Raw genomic sequence first — 24,441 nt, 5'->3', positions numbered from 1 at the left:
AATTTGAACAGAGAAGGTTTCAGCTCAGCATGAAGAGAAACTTCCTTCCAGTGAGGGTGGCAGAGCCCTGGAGCAGGCTGCGCAGAGAGGTTGTGGAGTCTCCTCCGAAGACTTTCCAACCCCCCCTGGATGCGCTCCTGTGCAGACTACACTGGGTGATGCTGCTGTGGCAGGGGGATTGGACTGGCTGATCTCTGGAGGTCCCTTCCAACTTCTAATGTACTCTGACACGGTGAAGGCGCACAGCGCACGCGTGGTAGTGCTCCGCTGTGTCCGCTAGAGGGCGGTCACTGCGCGCCAGCCAATGACTCTCATAGTCGGTGTCCATTTCTCTCCTGCGCTGCATCTGCTCTGAGGCAAACGGTGGCACTGACAGGCAGAAACAGAAAATGAACGCAAACTATTCCTTCTGAACATCCTATCTGAACTGAAATTCATCCTGGTCAGGCTTTGGGAGGTAAAGGTAAAAGCCATGAGAAAAATTAGCCAATTGATAAGAGCTTAAATGAGAATTCAAAAAGAAGAGTTTAAAGGGCTCTGAGAAAAATCAGAGGTTTTCAGTCAGCTGTGTCTGAAGTATCTTCCCTGAAGCATGGAAGACACTTGCTGAAGCACAGCCAGCATTGTCAGAATGAAGAGAGGATGGGTTGAGGCAACACTAGGCACCGATGTAGGCTGGGCAGGGACTGGCTGGAGAGCAGCCCTGAAGAAAAGGCCTTAGGGGTACCAGTGGATGAGAAGCTCAACAGGAGCCAGCAGTGAGCAATTGCAGCCCAGAAATCCAGCCAGAGCCTGGACTGCAGCAAGAGAAGTGTGGCCAGCAGGGCCAGGGAGGGGATTCTTCCTCTCCACTCTGCTGAGACCACAGCTGGAGCTCTGTGTCCAGTTCTGGAGCCCCTAGGACAGGAAGGATCTGGAGGTGCTGGAAGGTGTCCAGAGAAGGGCCATGAGGATGAGCAGAGGGCTGGAGCTGCTCTGCTCTGGAGACAGACTGAGAGAGTTGGGGCTGTTGAGTCTGGAGAAGAGAAGGCTCTGGGGAGACCTTCTTGCAGCCCAGTATTTGAAGTGGGCTACTGGACAGCTGGAGAGGGACTTTTTACCAAGGCATAGTGACCGGGTGAGAGGTGATGGCTTCAAGTTAGAGGCATCTCACCTCCCCCTGAAAAATTTGGTCTTAGCCTGACAGAGGGTGTAAGAGGGACAAAGATCAGAACAGAGTGGTTGTTGCTGCTAATGACTGAGAGCCCAGTATTGATCAATAATCAACATAATTTATTGGCAATAAGAGAACATGTACACAATAAGCACAGCGTACGTGTAGCCCTGGAGCTCTCCCAGAGGGAGCTCCAGAGGGTTTGGGTGGCAGCCCCAGTGCCCACCCGGGCAGCCAGCCAACTCCTTTTGTCCACGCCGCCGGCAGGTCCGCGCAGGCGATCTCCCTTCATCGCCAAGCACAAGGGAACGAAGTCTCTGCCGCTTGGTGGAGCAGCCCCGGCCGCTCTGACAGCTCTCTCTTGCCACACCACGCAACTTCTTTCTCAGAACATAGCCCACAGGCCCCCCACCCCGCCCCGTCCCCCACCCAGCCAACAGCCTCGTTCCTCATGTGGGCTGCTGGGGGTCCCCTCGGACAAGGCTGCGCCGCGCTCCCGTGGCCCTGGGGGCTTTGGGAGCGGCCGGCGGGAGGGGCTGGGGCCCAGCTGCGGGCCCCTGGAGAGGGCAGGGGGTCCTCAAGCGGCGCAGCTCTCCTTTCCTTCTCGTCGTGGGGGCGGTTTTACAGCTTCCAGCTTCCAGCTCGGGGGGCAGGGGAGGCCCGGGCTGACAGATGTGCTCCAATACAGAATCCACAATCTGACTTACAGTGGTCCTTGCAGCCAAAGTGCTCGCTAGGGCTGCAGCTCTTGCCTTTGCCTGCATTCCTCTCTCTACCTTTGCTGCTCCTGGCACCTCAGAGAGGATGGCGCTGGCAGCCCCAGTCTGCTCATGGCTCTGCTGATCTCTGGAGATGGTATTACGGATGATCTCCCGCGCAATGGCACGGCTCAGATGCAGGACATCAGCGGTGCTTGCCCTTGGGGAAAGCATCTGTGATGGCAGCAGCTGCCTGTTGGAGAGACTACACCTGGGAAGCTCCAGGATTTCCAAATATTGACACCTAGAGCCTCCTCCAAACTGAGAAAAAGCCTCAGGGTGAGGTTCAGGGGAAGCCTGTGAAAAAACTGCTCCTTGCTCAGATTTCTCCTCTGCCTCCAGATTTCCCCCTTGGGCAGCTTCTTCCCCTTGGGCAACTTCTCCTTGGACAACTTCTCCCCCCTTGGGTGGCTTCTCCCCCTTGGGCAGCTTCTTCCCCTTGGGCAACTTCTCCTTGAGCATCTTGTCTCTCTTGGGCAGCTTCTCCCCCTTGGGTGGCTTCTCCCCCTTGGGCAGCTTCTTCCCCTTGGGCAACTTCTCCCCCTTGGGTGGCTTCTCCCCCTTGGGCAGCTTCTTCCCCTTGGGCAACTTCTCCTTGAGCATCTTGTCTCTCTTGGGCAGCTTCTTCCCCTTGGGCAACTTCTCCTTGAGCATCTTGTCTCTCTTGGGCAGCTTCTCCCCCTTGGGTGGCTTCTCCCCCTCGGGCAGCTTCTTCCCCTTGGGCAACTTCTCCTTGGGCATCTTCTCTCCCTTGGGCAGCTTCTCCCCCTTGGGTGGCTTCTCCCTCTTGGGCAGCTTCTCCCCCTTGGGTGAATTCTCCCTCTTGGGCAGCTTGTTCCCCTTGGGTGGTTTCTCCCCTTTGGGCAGCTTCTCCCCCTTGGGTGGCTTCTCCCCCTTGGATGGCTTCTTCCCTTTGGGCAGCTTCTCCCCCTTGGGCAGCTTCTCCCCCTTGGGTGGCTTCTCCCCCTCGGGCAGCTTCTTCCCCTTGGGCAACTTCTCCTTGGGTATCTTGTCTCTCTTGGGCAGCTTCTCCCCCTTGGGTGACTTCTCCCTCTTGGGCAGCTTGTTCCCCTTGGGTGGTTTCTCCCCTTTGGGCAGCTTCTCCCCCTTGGGTGGTTTCTCCCCCTTGGATGGCTTCTTCCCTTTGGGCAGCTTCTCCCCCTTGGGCATCATCTCCCCCATGGGTGGCTTCTTCCCCTTGGGCAACTTCTTTCCATTTGGCAGCTTCTTCCCCTTGGGCAACTTCTCTCCCTTGGGCAGCTTCTCCCCCTTGGATGGCTTCTTCCCTTTGGGCAGCTTCTCCCCCTTGGGCAACTTCTCTCCCTTGGGTGGCTTCTCCCCTTTGAGCAGCTTTTCCCTTTTGGGCAGTTTCTCCCCCTTGGGTGGTTTCTCCCCCTTGGGCAATTTCTTTCCATTTGGCAGCTTCTTGAGCAACTTCTCTCCCTTGGGTGGCTGCTCCCCTTTGAGCAGCTTTTCCCCTTTGAGCAACTTCTCTCCCTTGGGTGGCTTCTCCCCCTTGGGCAGCTTCTCTCCCTTGGGTGGCTTCTCCCCTTTGAGCAGCTTTTCCCCTTTGAGCAACTTCTCTCCCTTGGGTGGCTTCTCCCCCTTGGGCAGCTTCTCTCCCTTGGGTGGCTTCTCCCCTTTGAGCAGCTTTTCCCCTTTGAGCAACTTCTCTCCCTTGGGTGGCTTCTCCCCCTTGGGCAGCTTCTTCTCCAGCAATTAGCTGCTGCTGCTGCTCCAAGAGTGCTTTTGCTCTTCTGTATTGCTCAAATATGAGGGAGGTCTTTGTGCACCTGGGGGTAGGTGGGCAAGATGGCTTCTGAGGATGCAGCAGGCAAGCAGTGCCACTAACTTCCAGCAGTTGGGCAGCATCCTTGAACTTGGCCAGATGTTGACGAATCCTTTCCTGAAAGTTGTAGTTGTAAAACTCATTGTTGTTGCCTGGACACTTGGCTTGTGCCCCTGCATGCTGAGGTTACCTTCCCATGGGCCCAGACAGTGCTTTGGGTTCCCCAGGGAGGGGGTGGAAGCCTCATGCCTGGAGGTTTTTGCAGCCAGGCTGGCTGTGGCTGTGAGCAAGCTGCTGTAGTGTGAGGTGTCCCTGGCCATGCAGGGGGGTTGGAACTGGCTGATCCTTGAGGTCCCTTCCAAGCCTGACAATTGTATGATTCTATGATCAAGCCAGGAGATGAGGGCAGGAGCAAAGGGCTAGTTTCCCTCAAGCCTCATGTGTGCTTCCTTCCTGGCCCACCCCAGCACCCCGTGCTAGTTCAGGTCCAAGATGGGTGGAGGGGTGGTTCTTTCCCTGACCCACAAGGACCAACCCACCAGCACAGCTCTCACCTCTTCCTCCCTGACCACCCTCCCCACAACCCCTCACTTTATTCCCCAAGATCCAGCAAAATCAAGGCCCAGCCCTCGGCAGCATGCTGCTGAGAGGTGCCTGTGGACACTGCTCTGCCTACCTCTTCTCTCTTGTACTCCTTCTCTGCCTCCAGCTTGCGGCTGGTCAGATACTGCCTGTATTCATTGAACTCCCTCAGGGTGCAAACCACCTGTGGAGGGATGAGGAGAGGAACCACCCGCGTGGCTGATTTGTCTCCCCTGAACCAGCCTGAGCCCAGAGCAGGAAGGGAGCTGCTCACACTCTCTCCGTGCTTGGGGCACCCCACTTGGAGGGAGCCCTTTAGTGTATCAGGCCCCGGGAGCTCCAAAAACCTACTTTGCCATCCCTGGTTATGTGTCCCTGCCTCATCAGCCTCTGAACGTTGTCCTTCCGGCTGTGGTAGTGCCGCAGGTAGGGGTCGTGCAGGCTGCTGTACTCGGGCCGGAGCAGGCGGCAGTAGGGATCCCCCAGGTCAAAATAGCCGCAGGGCTGGTGGAGCTGGAAGAGACGTGCCAGAGCATGAATCCCCGGGGGCAGGAGACAGCAGCAGGCCCTGAGCGAGCTGCCCAGCTCCTGCCGCACACAGGGTGGGATTGCCCAAACCCTCTGAGGCAGAGGCTAACTCCTGGCTTACTTCCCAGCCAGATTCCCAAAGGGGCTCTCTGCCTCCGGGACTCTAGTTGAGGAGAAGCCCTGTGCCTGCATGCTGTGCTGCTGCCTCAGGAATGTGAGGAGCTCTTGCAGGGCAGAGGCGGGCAGAGTGCACCCAGCGTTGCGCCTGGGCCATGCCTTTTCCTCTGGCAGTTCCCCTCTCACTGCAAAATGGGATTGTGCTCCCCAGAGGTGCCAAGCTCTCCCTGGGGAAAGGTCAGGGTAGGTGAAAGAGCTGACACCAGCACTCCTTTCTCCATCTAGCTCTGGCCAGCTTGCAGCACTGCTAGGGGCAAGTCCTCCTCTTTCTCTTGGTACCATGCATCCAGGAGCTCATTTCAGCTCCCCAGCCCTTTCTGACTGAAGGGCTGCAGCTCCTGCTAGAGAGGAGGTAGACACAAGGACCTTCTCTAAATGACAGCCACCTGCAAAAAAAGTGAGCATTTCTACCACTAATTAGAACCACAGAATTGTCAGGGTTGGAAGGGACCTCAAGGATCAGCCAGTTCCAAACCCCTGCCACGGCCAGGGAACACATCACACTGCAGCAGGTTGCTCAGAGCCACCTGGGCAACCTGTCTCACCACCCTCATGGGGAAGAACTTCCTAACATCCAATCTCAATCTACCCATTTCTAGTTTTGCTCCATTCCCCCCAGTCCTGTCACTCCCTGACACCCTCAAAAGTCCCTCCCCAGCTTTCTTGGAGCCCCCTTCAGATACTGCAAGGCCACAAGGAGGTCTCCTCAGAGCCTTCTCTTCTCCAGACTGAACAACCCCAATTCCTTTACCTTTACCCCCAGCCTTGTTCTGGTGAAGACAGGCTTGGACCTGGGTGGCACAGGGATCTTGACCCCGAGTGGGAGGTCCACAAACTCCTCAGGGTCCATCAGCCCAGGCACTGCATTCCCCAAGGGCTGTCTTCTGTGCCCAGCCTAGGAAGAGAGAGATGCTCAGGCATCAGCTCAAAAACTCTCCTGCACAGTGGTTACAAGGAAGGGCACATCCCAGGGCCCCCCCTCCCAACACCCCAGGCTCCCTGCCTGCCCACTGCTCACCTGCCCCCTGCCTCCTGGAGCACTGAGGCTTCCTGTGGGCTGCTAGCAGTGAGGTGGTGCTGCAAGGCTCTTCTGGGACTGTGACCCCACGATGGGTCCTATTGCTCCAGGGGCACTCAGCTGTGATGTCCCAGCCAGCAGCTTTTACAGAACAGTCACCTATTGTTGTGTCACCTGCACTGTCACAGTACCACAGAACATTGAAGGTTGGAAAAGACCTCCAGAGATCATCTAGTCCAACCCCCCTGCCACAGCAGCATCACCCAGGGGAGTCCACACAGGAATGCATCCAGGTGGGGTTGGAAAGTCCAAAAGAAGGAGACTCCACAACCTCTCTGGGCAGCCTGCTCCAGGGCTCTGGCACACTCACTCTAAAGAAGTTTCTCCTCATGTTGAGCTGAAACCTTCTCTGTTCAAGTTTCTATCCATTATTCCTTGACTTATTCCTGTGCACCACCCAAAAGAGCTTGGCCCCCTCCACTTGCCACCCACCCCTCACATATTGATAGACATTGATCAGATCCCCTCTCAGCCTTCTCTTCTCCAGACTAAACAGCCCCAGGGCTCTCAGTCTCTCTTCACAGGGGAGATGCTCAAGTCCCCTAATCACCCTCATGGCTCTCCCTTGGACTCTCTCCAGCAGGTCTCTGTCTCTCTTGAACTGGGGAGCCCAGAACTGGACACAGGATTGCAGCTGTGGTCTCAGCAGGGCAGAGCAGAGGGGGAGAAGAACCTCCCTAGCCCTGCTGGCCACACTTTGCTTGCTGCACCCCAGGATGCCATTGGCTCTCTTGGCCACAAGGGCACATTGCTGTCCCATGCAGAACTTGCTGTCCACCAGCACTCCAAGGTCTTTCTCCATGGAGCTGCTCTCCAGCAGGACAGCTCCTAAGCTGTGCTGGTGCCTGCTGTTGTTCCTCCCCAGATGCAGGACCCTGCATTTGCCCTTCTTGAACTTCACAAGGTTTGCCTGCACCCAGCTCTTAGCCTGTCCAGATGTGGTTTGATGGCAGCACAGCCTGACAGGTGTCAGCCTCCCCCCAGTTTGGTATCATCAATGAATTGCTGAGGGTACTCTCAATGCCCTCAGCCAGGTCATTGATAAAGATATTGAACAAAACAGGACCCAGTACTGATCCCTGGGGAGCACCACTGGCCTCAGGCTTCCAAGTGGTCTCCGTGCCACTGATGACAACCCTCTGAACTCTGTTGTGGAGCCTCTTTGCAATCCACTTCACTGACCACTGTGACCTCTATGCCACGTTTCTTGAGCTTTTCCATGAGGGTATTATGAGAGTCAGTATCAGAAGCCTTACTGAAGTCAAGGTAGATGACATTCACTGCTCTCCCCTCATCTACACATTTGGTCATGGTTTCATAGCAGGCCATCAGATCAGTCAGACAGGATCTCCCCTTGGTAAATCCACGTTGGCTACTCCTGACAACCTCCTTGTCTTCCATGTGATTAGAGGTGACCTCCAGGCTGAGCTGCTCCATCATCTTTCCAGGGCTGGAGGTGAGGCTGTCTGGTCTGTAATTACCTGAGTCCTCCCTCTTGCCTGTTTTGAAGACTGGAGTGACATTTGCTTTCATCCAGTCATCAGGTACCTCTCCTGTTCTCCATGACTCTTCAAAAAGCTGGGGTTGCTTAGCCTGGAGAAGAGGAGGCTCAGGGCAGACCTTACTGCTCTCTACAACTCCATGAAGGGAGGTTGTAGCCAGGTGGGGGTTGGTCTCTTCTCCCAGGCAGCCAGCACCAGAACAAGAGGACACAGTCTCAAGCTGTGCCAGGGGAGGTTTAGACTCAAGGTGAGGAGAAAGTTCTTCATGGAGAGAGTTGTTTGCCATTGGAATGTGCTGCCCAGGGAGGTGGGGGAGTCCCCATCCCTGGAGGTGTTCAAGACGGGATTGGATGTGGCATTAGGTGCCATGGTTTAGTCAGGAGGTGTTGGGTGACAGATTGGACTTGATGATCTCTGAGGTCTTTTCCAGTCTTATTGATTCTATGACCTTTCCCCAGCTGCTTTGCCATTCTCTGGACCTGCTCCAACACCTTAATGTCCTTCTTGTAGAGAGGGTCCCAAAACTGAAGCCACTATTTGAGGTGTGGCCTCACCTATGTACAAGGAAATAATTACCCCTCTGCCCACGGGCAGGGAGAAATGTAATGAGGGTCAACAAGGGAAAAGGGAGTCTTGCAGCTGGCAAAGAACAACCCCATGGAGCAGGAGAGGTTGGTACTGACCTGCTGGAGAGAAGTGAAGAGGAAAAGGACCTGGGGGTCCTGGTGGATGGGAGGTTGACCATGAGCCAGCAATTTGCTCTTGTGGCCAAGAAGGCCAAGGGCATCCTGGGGTGGATTAGAAGGGCTGTGGTGAGTAGGTCCAGAGAGGTTCTCCTGCCCCTCTACTCTGCCCTGCTGAGGCCACATCTGGAATATTGTGTCCAGTTCTGGGCACCTCAGTTCAAGAAGAAACTCAGAGAACTGCTTGAAAAAGTCCAGCACAGAGCCACAAAGATGATGAGAGTGGAACATTTTCCTTAGGAGGAGAGCCTGAGGGAGCTGAGGGCTCTGTAGCTTGGAGAGGAGGAGCCTGAGGGTGACCTCATTGCTGTTGATAAAGATGTGCAGGGTGAGTACCAAGAGGCTGGAGCCAGGCTCTGCTGGGTGATGCCCAAGGACAGCACAAGGGGCACTGGTGGAAGTTGAGGCAGAGGAAGCTCCATGGAAACAGGAGGAAGAATTTTTTCCCTGTGAGGTTGACAGAGCCCTGGGACAGGCTGCCCAGGGGGGTTGTGGATTCTTCCTCTCTGGAGAGATTCAAGACCTGCCTCTATATGTTCCTGTGTGACCTGCTCTAGGTGCTCCTGCTCTGGCAGGGGGGTTGGACTGGATGAGCTTTTGAGGTCCCTTCCAGCCCCTAACATTCTGTGATTCTCTAGTCCTGCTGGCCACACTGTTACTGATCTAAGCCAGGATGCTGTAGGCCTGTTGAGTGGTCACAGTCTGTGGTGGTGTCCACAGACTGGCTGTGGAGATCATATTTCCTATGCAGGGAATCCCTGGCAGGGTGCCCTCTCCCTGGCACTGTTCCTCTGGTAGGGAGAAGATCCTGTCTGCTTGTTGCCGGGAAGAAGCCATGGGGGGGGGGTGGTGCCAGTGAGGAGCAAGACCTTTCTCCAGGTTTTATATCAGAGCACCTGGGGAAAAATAGAGAGATCTCTGCCAATGGCTGTGCTTGCAACCTCCTCTGGGGTCCAGACATCTTGTTGCAGCAGTTTCTGTGGCAGGGACAAAACACAGCCAAAGGGGGAGTTTGATTTATCAGGCCTTGCAGCTTAAATCTCAGGAAGGATTCTGATGGACAAGAAGCTGGACATGAGCAGGCAGTGTGAGCTTGCAGCACAGAAGGCCAATGGCAGCCTGGGCTGCATCCAAAGCAGCATTGCCAGCAGAGCCAGAGAGGTGATTCTGCTACTTTGCTCTGCTGAGACCTCACCTTCAGTACTGTGTGCAGGGCTGGAGCCCTTGATATAGGAAGGACATGGAGCTGATGGAGTGGGTCCTGAGGAGGCCACAAAAATGGTCAGGGAGTTGGAGCAGCTCTGCTATGAGGACAGGCTGAGGGAGCTGGGGGTTTTCAGCCTGGGGAAGAGAAGGCTCCAAGGAGATCTAACAGCAGCCTGCCAGTACCTGAAGGGGGCTACAGGAAGGATGGAGAGAGACTGTTTGCAAAGGCCTGCAGGGACAGGATGAGGGACAATGGCTTCAAACTAGAGCAGAGCAGATTTAGACTGGATGTTAGGAAGAAGTTCTGTACCATGAGAGTGGTGGAACACTGGAGCAGGCTGCCCAGGGTGGTGGTTGAGGCCCCATCCCTGGAGGTATTCAAGGTGAAGTTTGATGAGGTCCTGGGCAACCTGATCTAGTTGGGGATGTCCCTGCTGACTGCGGGGAGGTCAGACTGGATGAGCGTTGGAGGTCCCCTCTGGCCCAGACCATTCTATGTTTCTGTAAGGGCTGACCTGAGGTATCTCAGATTGGCTGGTACTGGAGGATGCAGGTAATGTCTCTTAGAACAGGAAGAGAATGAGGATGATAAGGAAAATAGCAAAAGCATGAAAAGGAAAGATATTCTGAACACAACCAATATTACCTGACCTGAAAGAGTAAGTAGGCTTGCTGCTGGGTGTGACTCTGAGCAACCTGCTGTAGTGTGAGGTGTCCCTGCCCATGGCAGGGGGGTTGGAATGGAACAATCCTTGAGGTCCCTTCCAACCCTGACAGTTCTATGGTTCCATGACTCTGTGGGTCCAGCTGCATGCCCACCTTGCTGATCTTCTTGCCAGTGAAAAGCTGAAAGTTCTTCAGACACATGGAGACACCCTTGGGCACGTGATGGGCTGTAGAACTCTTGGTGGCAGCAACCTTGATCACACCTTGAAAGCAAGCACAGAGCCAGCACTGGAGTGCACCCCATCCTGCCTCCAGATGGCAAGTTTTGGTGCCCCTCCCCCCCAGCTGTTTCCAGGCTATTGGGTGCATAAGGCCACCTTAGAAAGAGCTGCATCTCATTGCTGTCCATCTCACCCAGTGACTCCTGCTCGCTGTCATGCAGCACCTTCACACAGGGCCTGCTATTAACATGTTGTCAGTGACCCTCTCGCTGTCCACACTGGGTGCAGCTTTCCCCTCCAGCTGCTGGGGCTTCGCCAAGTCCTGCAGAGGCGTGCTCACAGAGGAGGAGAGAGGAAGGAGAGCTCTGAGCTGCAGGAAACTCAACTCCCTCACCCAAACACGGGGAGCTGAGGAGCAGACTCACTTGGAGGGGACTCACTGGGAACCTGCCAGCAGTGTCCTGCACACACCGGGCACATGCCAGGCACAAGCTGAACACAGGTTCTGAGGAGGCCATCCAGCAGGCACCATGCACACACCATGGACACACCATGGACACACAAGGGACACACAAGGGACACAGAAAGGACACACCACACGCCATGGGCAAGCCACGGGCACACCACACACCATGAGCACCTTATGGACACACCACACACGCCATGGGCACACCACACGCCATGGGCACCTTATGGGCACACCACACACACGCCATGGGCACACCATGCTCATGAGCTCCTGCCCAGCTCCTGCACACCACGCTCCCAGCTCCCGGTCCATGAGGTCAGGCTCTCCCTCCCCGCACAGAGGGCGTTTCCCCTTCCCTCCCCCATCCCCGCCGGACCCGCGGTCCCAGCACCGCCGTGACTCACCGCGGCCGCACCCCCTCCACCCCCCGACATCTGGATTCGCTCAACAGCTGGCGGGGGAGGCGGGGAGAGCTGCTGGGACCCAGGAACACACCCACAGCGCCCGAGAGACAAAATGATTCGAAGGTCCAGATCTCGGCTCTCTCCTCCCCCCGTCCCCGGCTCTGTCTCTCCCCCCGAAGGACCCAGCAGTTGGGGGGGGGTACAGCTCTGTGTTGACCTTGATCCCTGCCTCTCCCTCGGGAGGCTGTGAGGGTGGGGGCTGGGCTGGTGGGAGTTCTGCAGCTACCAAACCCATGAGAGGGCTCTGCGGGCTGCTGGGGTAACCAGGCTGTTCCTGGGCGACGGGGAGGGCATCTGGGATGGTACCTGGGGAGTTCTTGGGTTAGGTTGGAAATTAGGGGGCTAAAAGAAGTGAGGAAACTTCAGGGGTTGTGGGGAGCATGAGAGACTATGGCCAATGAGGAAGAGCCAAGGAGCAAGACCAAGAACACCAGCTGAAGTGCTTCTATGCGAATGCACACAGCTTGGGCAACAAACAGGATGAGTTAAGGGCCACTGTGCTGCTGGGATGCCACGACATAGTGGCTGTTACTGACACTTGGTGGGATGATTCCCATGACTGGAATGTAGGGATAGATGGGTATAAACTCTTTAGGAAGGACAGGCAGGGAAGGAGAGGAGGAGGTGTTGCCCTCTATGTCAATAGCCAGTTGGAATCATTGGAGCTCCAACTGGGGAGGGATGATAAGCTAGTTGAGAGCGTATGGGTTAAAATTAAAGGCAGGACAGGGGAAGGAGATATTACTGTGGGGGTCTCCTACAGGCCACCTGACCAGCAGATCCAAGCAGATGAGGCCCTCCACAGGCAAATAGAAGCGGCTTCCAGGTCACAAGCCCTGGTCCTCATGGGTGATTTCAACCACCCGGATATCTGCTGGAGGGACAACACAGCAAGGCACCAGCAATCCAGGATGTTCCAGGACTGCATAGAAGACAACTTCCTCCTCCAAATGGTAGAGGAACCCACAAGAAATGGTGCTATGCTGGACCTTGTTCTCACCAACAGGGAAGGGCTGGTAAGCTCAGAGACAGCCTTGGCTGCAGTGACCATGAAGCAGTTGAATCTCCTCAGGGCAATCAGGAGGAAGTATTCCAAGCTTACCACCCTAGACTTTAGGCATGCAGATTTTGATGGCTTCAGGGATCTGCTAGCCAAAGTGTCGTGGGACAAAGCCCTGGAGGGAAGAGGGACCCAGGACAGCTGGTCAGTATTCAAGGACCACCTCCTCTGTGTCCAGGAGCTCTGTATACCAACAGAGAGAAAAGCAGGTAAGAATGCTAGGAGGCCTGCCTGGGTGTATCGACAACAGAGGTTGGAATCAATACGGCTGACCAATATGATCCAGTATTGTTCCTTTATTGTTCCAGTGTTGCAGGCCTATGGTGCAGGGCTATGGTGCGAGTATAGCACAGTAAAGTAAAGCAAAGAAGAAGAAGAGAAAGGAAGGGCAGAAGTGCATAGCAAGGGAACTGCTACAACTTATATAAACTCGGAGAGCCTTGTTGGCATGGCTCCATTGGTTCCCATTGCACTATTACAGATTATTGGTCCAACTACTAATGACACACGAGGTTTGTTGATGCAGGTGCATGTCCTGTTGTCCCAAGATAACTTTCCATGTTTATAGCTACCAGTGCCCTGTTTTAGTTCCATGCTGCAGGCACAGCACTGTTTTGCTACACTGCTAGCTGGCTCTGCACTTATGCTGAGCTTGGCCTACCGCCATGTCAGGCTCTAAGCCTACACCACCAGATTGCTCACACTGCTCATTGCTGGCATTGCCACATGGATGAGCAAGGAGCTACTGGACACACTATTACTTAAAAAGAAACTCTACAGGAAGTGGAGAGAAGGACAGGTAGAACAGGGGGGATATAAGGAAGCTGCCCAAGCAGCAAGAGTCCTGGTTAGGAAAGCCAAAGCAGAGTTCGAATTGAATCTAGCCAGGGAGGTTAAAGGGAACACTAAGAACTTCTACAGGTATATTAATGGGAAGAAGAAGCCTAGGGAAGGTGTGGGCCCCCTCAGAAAGGAAAATGGTGACATGGTCACAAGGGATGAGGAAAAGGCTGAGGTACTTAATAACTTCTTTACCTCAGTCTTCACTGCAAGGGCCTCTAGCCACACTCCTGATGTTATGGAAGTCAAAGCCAGGGACGGGGAGGAAGAACTGCCCATGGTAAGTGCAGATCAGGTTCGTGATCATCTGAAGAACCTGAAAGTGTTCAAGTCCATGGGACCCGACGGGTTACACCCACGGGTGCTGAGAGAACTGGCAGATGAGGTTGCTGAACCCCTCTCTATTATATTTCAAAAGTCATGGCAGTCTGGGGCAGTCCCCACAGACTGGAAAAGGGGAAACATTGCCCCCATCTTCAAAAAGGGTAAGAAGGAGGAACCAGGGAACTCCAGGCCAGTCAGTCTCACCTCTGGGCCTGGAAAGATCATGGAGCAGATCCTCCTGGAGTCACTACTGGCTCAGAAGAATAGTGAAGAGGTGATTTGGAACAGTCAGCATGGCTTTGCCAAGGGCAAATCCTGCCTGACCAAGCTGGTGGCCTTCTATGAGCAGGTGACAAAATTAATAGCTGAGGGGAGAGCAACTGATGTCATTTACCTGGACCTGAGCAAAGCCTTCGACACTGTCCCACACCACATCCTGGTCTCCAAACTGGTGACACATGGGTTTGATGGGTGACCACTAGATGGATAAGGAACTGGCTTGATGGCCGCACCCAAAGAGAGGCTGTCCATGGCTCCATGTCCCAGGGGAGGCCAGGGACAAGCGGAGTCCCTCAAGGATCAGTCCTGGGACCTGTCTTGTTCAACATCTTTTGGGTGCCATGGACAGTGGCACTGAGTGCACCCTCAGCGAGTTTGCTGATGACACCAAGCTGTGTGGTGCAGCAGACAGGCTGGAGGGAAGGGAGGCCATCCAGAGGGACCTGGACAGGCTGGAGAGGTGGGCACAAGCCAACCTCATGAGGTTCAACAAGACCAAGGGCAGGGTCCTGCAGCTGGGTGGAGGCAGCCCCAGGCACAAATCCAGGCTGGGCAGTGACTGGCTGGAAAGTAGCCCTGAGGAGAGAGACTTGAGGGTGCTGGTGGAGGAGAAGCTCACCAGGAGCTCTCAGTGTGCACTTGCAGCCCAGAAAGCCAATCAGATCCTGGGCTGCATCAGGAGAAGTGTGGCCAGCAGGGCAAGGGAGGTGATCCTCCCCCTCTACTCAGCACTGGGGAGACCCCACCTGGAGTACTGTGTCCAGTTCTGGAGCCCCTATTACAAGAGGGATCTGGAGGTGCTGGAAGGTGTCCAGAGAAGGGCCAGGAGGATGATCAGAGGGCTGGAGCACCTCTCCTGTGAGGACAGACTGAAGGAGTTGGGGCTGTTCAGTCTGGAGAAGAGAAGGCTCCCAGGTGACCTCATTGTGGCCTTCCAGTATCTGCAGGGGGCTACCGGAAGGCTGGGGAGGGACTGCTCAGGATATCAGATAGTGATAGGACTAAGGGGAATGGAGTGAAGCTGGAGGTGGGGAGATTCAGGCTGGAGGTGAGGAGGAAGTTCTTCCCCATGAGAGTGGTGAAGCCCTGGAATGGGTTGTCCAGGGAGGTGGTTGAGGCCCTGTCCCTGGAGGTGTTTAAGGCCAGGCTGGATGAGGCTCTGGCCAGGCTGATCTAGTGTGGGGTGTCCCTGCCCATGGCAGGGGGGTTGGAGCTAGATGATCCTTGTGGTCCCTTCCAACCCTGACTGATACTATGATACCACAAAATTCAGAAGCATGCAAGGTGTGGTCACAGAAGTGGTGGCAGATGACCTGGGCACCACAAGGTGACTTCCAGTACCACAGGTGAAGGAACCTGGATGAAGGCTTGGAGAAGCTCCTCAGTGTCCTGGGACAGCTCAGAGGACTCCACACTGCTCCTAGGTCATGGACAGCCTCTGGTCTGCCCTTGTTGGAGAAGGTGGTCAGGGCCACCAAAGGAGACAGCTGTCTTCTCCAGGAGGATGGTGGCCAGGGTGGAGGAAGGCCACAGGGGTGGTCCTGGAGCCCTGCACTGGAGGCTCCTGTGGTCCAGCACTCTGCCACCACCAGCCACCAGCTGGGCAAAGGTGTGTGTGGGTGTGGGGTCAGCAGACTTGCCCCTGTCACACCGCAGGCAAGGCACGCAGGTGCTGTGCCCACGCCATTCCCACGCCATTCCCACACCATTCCCACGCCAGCCTCGTGCCAGCCACCTGCCACACGCTCCACGAACTTGGGGCTGTGCCAGGAACACGCCACGGGCACGGCACGGACACAGCCAGCGTGCCAGGGACAGAGCAGCAGCTGGCACACAGCAGGCACACAGCATGGGCAGGCCACAGGCACAGCAGCCAGCAAACACGGCATGGACACACCGAGCACACACAGCCCTCACAACAGGGACACACCATGGACACACCATGGACATGCAATGGTCACACCATAGTCATGCAATGGACACACCACAGACATGCAATGGACACACCATGGTCATGCAATGGTCACACCATGGACACACCATGGACATTCAGTGGTCACACCATGGTCATGTAAAGGACATACCATGGACACACCATGGACACACCATGGACATCCAGTGGTCACACCATGGACGTGCAATGGACACACCATGGGCGCTCCATGGACATAATGTGGACATGCAATGGACACACCATGGGCACACCATGGACATGCAATGAGCACACCATGGGCACACCATGGACACACTATGGACATGCAATGGACACACCATGAGCACACCATGGACACACCATGGACATGCAATGGACACACCATGGGCACACCATGGACACACTATGGACATGCAATGGACACACCATGGGCACACCATGGACACACCATGGACATGCAATGGACACACCATGGGCACACCATGGACACACTATGGACATGCAATGGACACACCATGGGCACACCATGGACACACCATGGACATGCAATGGACACACCATGGGCACACCATGGACACACTATGGACATGCAATGGACACACCATGGGCACACCATGGACACACCATGGACATGCAATGGACACACCATGGGCACACCATGGACACACCATGGACATGCAATGGACACACCATGGGCACACCATGGACACACTATGGACATGCAATGGACACACCATGGGCACACCATGGACACACCATGGACATGCAATGGACACACCATGGGCACACCATGGACATAGCATGGACACACCACACAGGGTGGGCACACCACAGACACGCCACACAGGGTGGGCACACCACAGACACGCCATGGGCACACCACAGACATGCCATGGGCACACGGTACTCAGGAGCTCCTGCCCAGCTGCTGCCCCGTGCACGCCATGCTCCCAGCTCCCGGCCCAGGTCAGGCCCCCCCTCCCCGCAAACAGGGCGTCTCCCCCCATCCCCCCGGACCCGCGGTCCCAGCACCGCCGTGACTCACCGCGGCCGCACCCCCTCCACCCCCCGACATCTGGATTCGCTCAACAGCTGGAAGGGGGACGGCGGGAGCTGCTGGAACCCAGGAACGCCCCACAGCGCTCCCAAGAAAAGGATTCGAGCGCCCAGATCTGCCCCTCTTCCCCGCCGCCCCCCCCCCCCCCCCCCCCCCGCCACCCCTTCTCCCCCGGCCCCGAGGGGACCCAGCAGTTAGGGGGGCTCAGCCCTTTATTGACTTGATGCCTGCCCCTCCCTCGGGGGGCTTTGGGGGCGTAGGAGCTGGACTGGTGGGAGTCCTGAGGGGGAAATGCCGGGTCAGGGTCCTTTCCCAGTTAGGGAGGTGTCTCTGTCCCAGTTAACCCGTGTCTTGGCGGGGGTGGGGGGGGGTTCACTCCCAGCTTGTGTCTGTGTCCCCCCAAGACCCTCACCTCTGGGAGCTCGGAGGGGGGGTTCGGCAGAGCATTCTCAGTGTCCCCAGTGTTCCCAGGACCACCAGCATCCCCCCCAGTGCCACTGGCAGTGCCAACAGCAGTCCCCCACGAAGAGACCCTGGGGACTTGGAGCCAGGAGGAGCCCTAGGGGCAAATGGGGTGGTAATAGAAGGAGTACCTAGGGCACCAGGGGGGTCCTTGGCTTGTGGGGGGACAACTGAGGGGGGAACTGGAGTGACCATGGGGTCCTTGTCTTGTGTGGGGGCAACTGAGGGGGGAACTAGGGCAACAGGGGGGGGCTTAGCTCTGGAGGCAGCAACCATAGGGGGGGAACTGGGGGCAACTGTGATGTCCTGGGGTCTAGAGAGGACAACTGGGGATTTAACTGGGGCATCTGCAGGGGCTCTGGGGGCTTGTGGGACACCCAAAGGTCTGTTGGCTTTCACGGGGTCAGCTGGAGGGGTAACTGGAGCAGCTGGAGGGGTAACTGGAGAAGCTGGAGGAGTAACTGGAGCAGCTGGAGGAGTAACTGGAGCAGCTGGAGGGGTAACTGGAGAAGCTGGAGGGGTAACTGGAGCAGCTGGAGGAGTAACTGGAGCAGCTGGAGGGGTAACTGGAGAAGCTGGAGGAGTAACTGGAGCAGCTGGAGGGGTAACTGGAGCAACTGGAGGGTCCTTGGCCCTGGGAAGTGTAACTTGGGGAGTAACTGGAAGAAGTGGGGGATCCTTGGCTCTAGGTGTGGCAACTGGGAGGGTAACAGAAGGGACAACTGGAGGGGCAGCTGGGGAGTTTTTCACCCTGGGAGGGACCAGTAGGGGGGTAACTGTGAGAAGGGGAGATCTGGAGGTTGGGGAAGCAACTGGGAGGTCATTAGTTTTGGGGTGGGCAACTGAGGAAGTAACTGGGGCAACTGGGGAGGCAAGTGGGACAATTACAGGGCTGCTGAGGGTGGCAATTGAGGGGGCAACTGGGGACAGCTGTGACTTAGGTGGAGGAACTAGGGGAGCTGCTGTGGGGACCCTGGAGGTAGGGAGGACACTAGAGGAATCCTTGGTGATGGAGGGGACAGCTTGGGGGTCCCTATAGGGCACTGGGGGAGGGCTGGATCTATAAGAGTGCCTGGGGTCAGCCTGGTGGTTCCAGGTCCTATGGGGATCCTCAGCCTCAGTCTGGGGGTCTCTGTCTCTATAGGAGTCCCTGGGTTCAGTCTGAGAGTGGTTCCAGGTCCTATGGGGGTCCCCAAGCTCAGTCTCAGGATCTGAGACTATATAGGGGTCCCTGGAGTCTGTCTGGGGGTTCCAGGTTCTATGGGGGTCCCTGGGCTCAGTCACAGGATCTGAGACTCTATTGGGGTCCCTAGGGTCTCTCTGGGAGTCCTGGGTTCTATAGGGGTCCCTGAGGTCTGTCTGGGAGTCCTGGGCTCTATAGGGGTCCCTGGGGTCTGTCTGGGGCTTCCAGGTTCTATGGGGGTCCCTGGGCTCAGTCTGGAAGTCCTGTGCCCTATAGGGGTTCCTGGGCTCTGTCTGGGAATCCTGGGCTCTATAGGGATCCCTGGGGTCTGTCTGGAAGTCCTGGGCTCTATAGGGGTCCCTGGGATCTGTCTGGGGCTTCCAGATTCTATGGGGGTTCCTGGGGTCTGTCTGGAAGTCCTGGGCCCTATAGGGGTTCCTGGGCTCTGTCTGGGAGTCCTGGGCTCTATAGGGGTTCCTGGGATCTGTTTGGGGGTTCCATATTCTATGGGGCTCCCTGGGCTCAGTCTCAGCATCTGAGACTCGATAGGGCTCCCTGAGCTCAGTCTGGGAGTCCTGGGCTCTGTAGAGGTTCCCAGGCTCAGTCTCAGGATCCTGGATTCTATAGGGCTCACTGGGATCAGTTTCAGGGTCCCCATCCCTATAGGCATCTTGGACCCTATAGGGGTCTGTATGAGGCTCTTCATAGGGGTTCCAGGGCCTGGTTTGGGGGTCTCTGCCCCTACGTAGACTCCCAGACTCAGGGTCTCCATATGGGTCCGAGGGGTGGACATAGGGGTCCCAGGCCTCCCCCTCAGGGTCCTCATCCCCATAGGTGTCGATATAGGAGTCCTCATAGATGTCAGAGTCCCATGGCTGTGTTTCAGGGTCCCACAGCCCTGTGTGGGTGTCCTCAGTCCCGTAGGGATGGGCAGCACCCATATAGGGGCCACCCTCATAGGTGTCAGGGTACCACGGCCCCGTGTTGGGGTCCTCGGTCCCATGGGGATGGCCAGGACCTGTATAGGGGCTCTCCTCGTAGGTGTCAGTATCCCACAGCCCTGTGTTAGGGTCCTCATCCCCATAGGGATGGCCAGGGCCCGTATAGGAGCCTTCCTCATAGCTCTTGGGGTCCCAGGACCGTGTGTCAGGGTCCTCCAGGTCTGTATAGGGATCCCCATAGGGACCGGGGTCCTCGTCTCCGTAAGGGCGGGTGGCGGCCGGTGGGGTGTCACCGTATGTCCCAGGTGCCAGGGGTGCGCTGGAGGGGTCCTCCTGCATACCCGCGTGGGAATCCTGGTGCGACACCCCGCCCGAGTCTCCCTGCGAACCCTGGGGCCGAGGCAGCCGCGAATCCGGATGGGTGTTTGCCTGCGAGTCCTGGCGCAAGTCCGCAGGCAGACCCCAGTGCCCGCCCGGCCGCAGCTCCCGCTGCCTGCCGCCGTGCCAGCCCTCCGGCAGCGCCCGGTGCCTGCCAGCTCCCAGATCCTGCTGCGGAGCCTCCTGCGAATCCTGGTGCAGCCCCTGGTGGGCATCTTGGTGCAAATCCTGGTGGGCACCCTGGTACAATCCCTGGTGGGCATCCTGGTGCAACCGCTGGTGGGCATCCTGGTGCAATCCCTGGTGGGCATCCTGGTACAATCCCTGGTGGGCATCCTGGTGCAATCCCTGGTGGGCATCCTGGTACAATCCCTGGTGGGCATCCTGGTGCAACCGCTGGTGGGCATCCTGGTGCAATCCCTGGTGGGCATCCTGGTACAATCCCTGGTGGGTATCCTGGTGCAATCCCTGGTGGGCATCCTGGTACAATCCCTGGTGGGCATCCTGGTGCAATCCCTGGTGGGCATCCTGATGCGAAGCCTCCTGCGAATCCTGGTGCAAAACCTGGTGCGAGTCCCCGTGCAAACCCCGGGGCCACGGCAGTTGCGACTCCTGATCGGTGTGCGGGTGTGAGTCGCGGCGTAAACCCCGGGTCAAATCCTGGTGCAGACCCCGCTGCTCACCCGGTCGCACATCCAGGGGCATGTCCCCGCGCCCCTCGCCCGGCCGCAGCTCCCTCTGCCTCGCTCGGTGCAGACCTTCCTGCGGCAGCCGGTGCCTGCCGGGCTGCGGGTCCCGCCGCGAAGCCTCCGCCGAAGCCCGGCGCCTGCCGCCGCGGTCCCGCCAGCCCGTCGGTCCCGGCCCCCGCCGCCGCCACCAGCCCTTGTCTCCCGCGGAGCGCGACCGGGCGCGGCAGGTGGCCCCGTCGGGCGCCAAGACGTAGCCGCGGTGGCAGTGGCAGGTAAAGCCGCCGCGGTGGTTGAGGCACATGTGGTGGCACACGGCGGCCGTTCGGCACTCGTCCCTGTCCCCACAGCCGCCCCCCGCCACCGGCATTAGGCCCAGGGGACAGGGTGGCGGCCCCGCGGCTCCCGGCGCACCCCCCAGCGCCACCAGTGCCCCCCCCAGCGCCACCAGTGCCCCCAGCATCCTGCCTGCGCCGCGGCCGCCACCCCGGGCCGACGGGAGGGGACCCGGAGGAGGCCGGAGCCTCCGCACCCCCTCCGCAGCCCCACCCTGCACAAGGGCGGCGCCCGCTGCAGTTCTCTCCCCTCCCAGTGCTCCCAGTGCTCCCAGTGCCAGCTGGAAACCAGCTCCAGTGTTCCCAGTTTCAGCTGGAAACCAGCCCCAGTGCTCCCAGTGCCAGCTGGACACCACTTCCAGTGTTCCCACTGGAGCCCTGGGGGCAACTGGGAGGGCAACTGGAGGGGGCAACTGTGGAATCCATAGCTCCAGAGGGTGCATGCAACAGGGTGAGTTAACTGGGAGGGGTGGGGGGAGAGTAGCCTGGGGTGGGAAACTAGGATGGTGAATGGGGCAACTGGGTGGACAGCTTGGTAGTCCTTGGCTATTGAGGGAGTAAGCCCTCTGCTGTGAGGCCAGGGTGAAGAGAGTTGGGGTTCTTCAGCCTGGAGCAGAGAAGGCTCCAGGGAGACCTTCAATGCTAAACGGGGCTAAGAAGAAAAGCCGGGACCTATTTTTAGCACGTTCAGTTGGGACAGGACAAGGGGTGATGGTTTGGAACTGCAAGAGGGAGATTTGCTAGATCTGAGAAAGTTCTTCCCCCTGAGAGTGGTGAGACCCTGCCTCCTTGTTGGGACCATTCCAGGTCAGGTTGTTTGGCGCTGTGAGTAACCTGCTCTAGGCTGCTGCTGACTTGCAGGGGGGTTGGACTGGATGACGTTTGCTGGTGCCTTTAACTCAAACCAGTCTGTAGCTCTGTGAGAAAGCTTCTGTTGCTTGACAAGTTTTCACTTCTCTTTTACACAGAGAAACATTTCGTTGGATACCTGACTGTGTGGAGCGTGTTCTGGGTGAAACTGGGTTTTGTGAGTGGGGTGTAGCAAGTGGCTGTGTGTGTGTCTGGCTGAGCTTCAGCATGTTCTGAGAGCATGAAAAATGCTGAGATGTTGCTTTGTTTCTTCTTGCTCTTTACAGCAGAGATTGGAAGCAGCCTCGTGTCCTCATTGGATTGTGGTGAGGATGGGTGGGTGCGGTGACCAAGTTATGTCACACAGTGTCACACAGTATCACCAAGGTTGGAAGAGACCTCAAAGATCCCAAAGAGTCCAACCTGTCACCACAGACCTCATGCCTAGACCATGGCACCAAGTGCCACATCCAATCCCCTCTTGAACACCTCCAGGGATGGGGACTCCACCACCTCCCTGGGCAGCACATTCCAATGACAAATGACTCTCTCAGTGAAGAACTTTCTCCTCACCTCCAGCCTAAACCTCCCCTGGCACAGCTTGAGACTGTGTCCTCTTGTTCTGGTGCAGGTTGCTAGAGAGAAGAGACCAACCCCTTCCTGGCTACAACCACCTTTCAGGTAGTTGTAGAGGGCAATGAGGTCACCCCTGAGCCTCCTCTTCTCCAGGCTAAACAACCCCAGCTCCCTCAGCCTCTCCTCACAGGGCTGTGCTCAAGGCCTCTCCCCAGCCTTGTTGCCCTTCTCTGGACACCTTCAAGTGTCTCAATGTCCTTCCTAAACTGGGGCCCAGAACTGGACACAGAACTCAAGGTGTGGCCTAACCAATGCAGAGTACAGGGGCACAATGACTTCCCTAAGGGAACTGAACTGTTTTGTTGGCCTGGATGGGTGGGTGTGGATGGATGGCAACCTTTGCTCAGGAGCTGCTTGCTTGGACTTGGATGAAACTCTGCAGGCTTCTGAACCAACCTGCACCATGGCCAGATGAATCTCAAACACCATCCCTTACCAAGGACAGAGAAGGGTCCCCTCACAAAAGCAACCTTCTGTCCTGGGCATTGTTCCAGGGGAGCCTCCTGGAGGGATCAATGCAAACACTGATTTTATGTTGGAAATAATCAGTGTAAGACCTGTGGGCTGGTGGGAAAAACACCACCTCGGTGTCAGAAGATGTTCAGTTTCACCAGGTGTTAGTAAACAAAGACTCAAAGCCTGCTGAGGCGCCTTGGGTTGTCTTCAAAAGCATCTCTAGATCCTGAAAGGCAGGGAGCTCCATGAAGGACATCTTGAAGCATGTTCTGGCCTCTGGAGCTCCTCTCCAAGGCTTTGTGATTCCATGGAACGATGCCTACCGTGGCTCTGACATGCCAGCAGCATGTGCAGCTGGCAGGCACTGCCTGTGCTCTTCCCCTGTTGCAAGACCTCTACTATCTATCTATCTTTCTATCTATCTATCTATCTATCTATCTATCTATCTATCTATCTATCTATCCATCCATCTATCTATCTGTGTGTCTGTCTGTCTATATACCTATCTATCTATCTAACTATTTATCCATCTATCTATCTATGTGTCTGTCTATCTGTCTATATACCTATCTATCTATTTACATATCACAGAATCACCAAGGTTGGAAGAGACCTCAAAGATCATCAAGTCCAACCTGTCACCCAACACCTCATGGCTAGACCATGGCACCAAGTGCCACAACCAATCCCCTCTTGAACACCTCCAGGGATGGTGACTGCCTGGGCAGCACATTCCAATGGCAAATGACTCTCTCAGTGAAGAACTTTCTCCTCATGTCGAGCCTAAACTTCCCCTGGCACAGCTTGAGACTGTGTCCTCTTGTTCTGGTGCTGGGTGCCTGGGAGAAGAGACCAATCCCCTCCTAGCTACAACCTCCCTTCAGGTAGTTGGAGAGAGCAAGAAAGTCTCCCCCGAGCCTCCTCTTCTCTGGGCTAAATAATCTCACCTCCCTCAGCCTGCCTATCTATCTATCTATCTATCTATCTATCTATCTATCTATCTATCTATCTATCTATCTATCTATCTATCTATCTATCTATCTATCTATCTATCTATCTATCTATCTATCTATCTATCTATCTATCTATCTATCTCTACTTACCTACCTACCTACCTACCTACCTAATTACCTACCTACCTACCTACCTACCTGTCCCTGAGCGGCTCCGCGCACGCCGGGGGGTGCTCGGTGCTGCCACCTTGTGTTCAATTGTGGGCACCGCAGCCGTGCAGCGGTGTGTACCTCCCGCTCCGCTGCAGCGTGCTGCTGCCTCGTCTCTAAACGCCATGAGCGCTTGAAATGCCTCAGAATTCTCAGATGAGTAGGGGCGAGATTAAAAATTATTTGAAAGATTGTCTCACTCCTTTTTCTTCCCCCTTTTTAAAGGAGCTTAATTGCTTTGCCTGGAAATCAGTTGCAAATGTGTTCAGCCTCAGGCACCAACCCTGACAGAGTGGGATGCTTCGGTACCAGAATGGGGAGCTGTTGGAAACACCATTTCCCATTGCAAGTGGTTCAGAAACGGATTTCCTTTGGGAAATGGGGGCAAAAGTGTCTCCATGGTAAATTGCTGCAAAGTGCCTGCCTTGGGAACTAAGCTCTAACCATATTTAACTTATCACTTGGAGCTGGCTTGAAGGAAAGAAACTTCTCCATGGGCTTGGTATCTGCTGCTCTGTGACTC

At 56.4% G+C, this 24,441-nt stretch overlaps 1 protein-coding gene across 1 annotated transcript; it reads right to left on the bottom strand.

Annotated features, from left to right (window-relative positions):
• Nucleotides 1–17,023: 17,023 nt before the first annotated feature.
• On the bottom strand, nt 17,024–20,869 carry LOC137454296 (uncharacterized). Its single transcript, XM_068164331.1, has one exon. The coding sequence runs from the start codon at nt 20,847–20,849 to the stop codon at nt 17,238–17,240; it is 3,612 nt and encodes a 1,203-aa protein (XP_068020432.1). The 5' UTR covers nt 20,850–20,869; the 3' UTR covers nt 17,024–17,237.
• Nucleotides 20,870–24,441: the final 3,572 nt, after the last annotated feature.

This window comes from Melanerpes formicivorus, unplaced genomic scaffold (assembly GCF_026170545.1).
Source record: "Melanerpes formicivorus ecotype bairdi unplaced genomic scaffold, bMelFor1.0.p_v2 SCAF_79, whole genome shotgun sequence".
NCBI classification, from domain to species: domain Eukaryota; kingdom Metazoa; phylum Chordata; class Aves; order Piciformes; family Picidae; genus Melanerpes; species Melanerpes formicivorus.
This window is presented reverse-complemented; position numbering and strand designations above follow the sequence as displayed.